Source organism: Echinops telfairi, unplaced genomic scaffold (assembly GCF_000313985.2).
Source record: "Echinops telfairi isolate 266 unplaced genomic scaffold, ASM31398v2 ScPeMD7_655;HRSCAF=1070, whole genome shotgun sequence".
NCBI classification, from domain to species: domain Eukaryota; kingdom Metazoa; phylum Chordata; class Mammalia; order Afrosoricida; family Tenrecidae; genus Echinops; species Echinops telfairi.
The window spans coordinates 14,867,824-14,869,641 of record NW_022104553.1 but is presented as its reverse complement, the minus strand read 5'-3'; the positions used below and the strand labels follow the sequence as shown (position 1 = coordinate 14,869,641).

The 1,818-nt window shown below is 60.2% G+C and overlaps 1 protein-coding gene across 1 annotated transcript in view; it reads left to right on the top strand.

The window, feature by feature from the left end:
* Window positions 1-1,818, top strand: part of TRIM28 (tripartite motif containing 28) — a gene marked incomplete at its 5' end in the record, with an annotated part of 5,188 nt that overhangs the window by 1,872 nt on the left and 1,498 nt on the right. Inside the window, 9 exons of the mRNA XM_045292292.1 lie at window positions 93-228; window positions 315-431; window positions 509-623; window positions 702-848; window positions 929-1,043; window positions 1,126-1,232; window positions 1,365-1,401; window positions 1,491-1,539; window positions 1,623-1,815. Of these exons, the coding sequence (XP_045148227.1) occupies window positions 93-228; window positions 315-431; window positions 509-623; window positions 702-848; window positions 929-1,043; window positions 1,126-1,232; window positions 1,365-1,401; window positions 1,491-1,539; window positions 1,623-1,815 (1,016 nt within the window). The remainder of the gene's footprint in view (window positions 1-92; window positions 229-314; window positions 432-508; window positions 624-701; window positions 849-928; window positions 1,044-1,125; window positions 1,233-1,364; window positions 1,402-1,490; window positions 1,540-1,622; window positions 1,816-1,818) is intronic.

The following is a 1,818-nucleotide window of genomic DNA, read 5'->3' as shown; positions in this document are numbered from 1 at the left end:
CCCCCCCCCCTATGTCCACAGATCAAGCCCACCAGGTATGATACACAAAGAGCTGGGGGTGGCCCAGCTCAGCCTCACTGTTGCTCCCACAGGGCCAGCCAAGACTCGGGACGGCGAGCGCACAGTGTTCTGCAATGTGCACAAGCACGAGCCCCTTGTGCTGTTTTGTGAGAGTTGTGACACCCTTACCTGCCGGGACTGCCAACTCAACGCCCACAAGGACCACCAGTGAGTCCTAAGCCAGCCCCAGGTGTTGAAGACAGTCCAGTTCCTGTGCCCAGCACCCATACCCCGCCTTCTCTGTCACCCTACAGGTACCAATTCCTGGAGGATGCGGTGAGGAACCAGCGCAAGCTCCTGGCCTCGTTGGTGAAGCGCCTTGGGGACAAGCATGCCACGCTGCAGAAGAGCACCAAGGACGTTCGCAGCTCGTAAGTGGTGGCGCTGGTGCACTGGGGGCGGCAGCCTCTACCCCACCCAGTCTGACCTTTCCCTTGCTTTCCCTCAGGATCCGCCAGGTGTCCGATGTGCAGAAGCGCGTGCAGGTGGACGTCAAGATGGCCATCCTGCAGATCATGAAGGAGCTGAACAAGCGGGGCCGTGTGCTGGTCAATGATGCCCAGGTGCACACCCTGCTCACTCTTAAGTTGGGAGGGTCCTGGCTCCATCAGGTTCTCTGAGGCTTATGTTTGTCCCTGTAGAAGGTGACTGAGGGACAGCAGGAACGGCTGGAGCGGCAGCACTGGACTATGACCAAGATCCAGAAGCACCAGGAGCACATCCTACGCTTTGCATCTTGGGCCCTGGAGAGTGATAACAACACGGCCCTATTGCTCTCCAAGAAGCTGGTGAGCTGGTGGCAGAGCTGGGGGGGTTTTGTCCCTTGCAGGCACAAGGTCCCTAAACACTTAACACTTCCCCCTCCCAGATCTACTTCCAGCTGCACCGGGCCCTTAAGATGATCGTGGACCCAGTGGAGCCTCATGGGGAGATGAAGTTCCAGTGGGACCTCAATGCCTGGACCAAGAGTGCAGAGGCCTTTGGTGAGTCTGTCTCTGGTCCCTCCCCCTCCCTGTCCACACTCCACCTGGCTTAACCTCTCTCCTCTCCCCCCCACCAAAAAAGGCAAAATCGTGGCAGAGCGCCCAGGCACCAATTCTACAGGCCCTTCACCTATGGCCCCCCCGAGGGCCCCTGGCCCACTGAGCAAGCAAGGCTCCGGCAGCAGCCAGGTGAGGGCGGGAGGAGAGGGAGCAAGGTGTGGTAGTGGTGGGGGTGGGGGTGGGGCAGCAGGCATGTGGGGCATGGTAGCTTGAGAGCCACCACCTGAGGGAGGTTCCTGATCTCTTGCTCTCTGCCCACAGCCCATGGAGGTGCAGGAAGGCTATGGCTTCGGGTCAGGTGAGTGGGCCAGCTGCCCCAGTGCTACCCATGGGAGGTTGCATCCTTCCTGCCCTAACCTAGTGCCCTCTTTTCTTCCATCTCCCAAGCAGATGACCCATACTCAAGTGCGGAGCCCCACGTGTCCGGTGTGAAGCGGTGAGTGGTGGCTTAGTGGGCAGCAGGCAGGTAGTGGTGGGCTCAGGCTGTGCTTCATCCCTCAGCAACACTGTGTCCTGCAGGGCCCGCTCTGGTGAGGGGGATGTGAGTGGACTCATGCGCAAGGTCCCAAGAGTCAGTCTGGAGCGCCTGGATCTGGACCTCACAGCTGACAGCCAGCCACCCGTGTTCAAGGTCTTCCCAGGCAACACCACAGAGGACTACAACCTCATTGTCATTGAGCGGGGTGGAGCGGCTGCCGCTGCTGGCCAGCCTGGA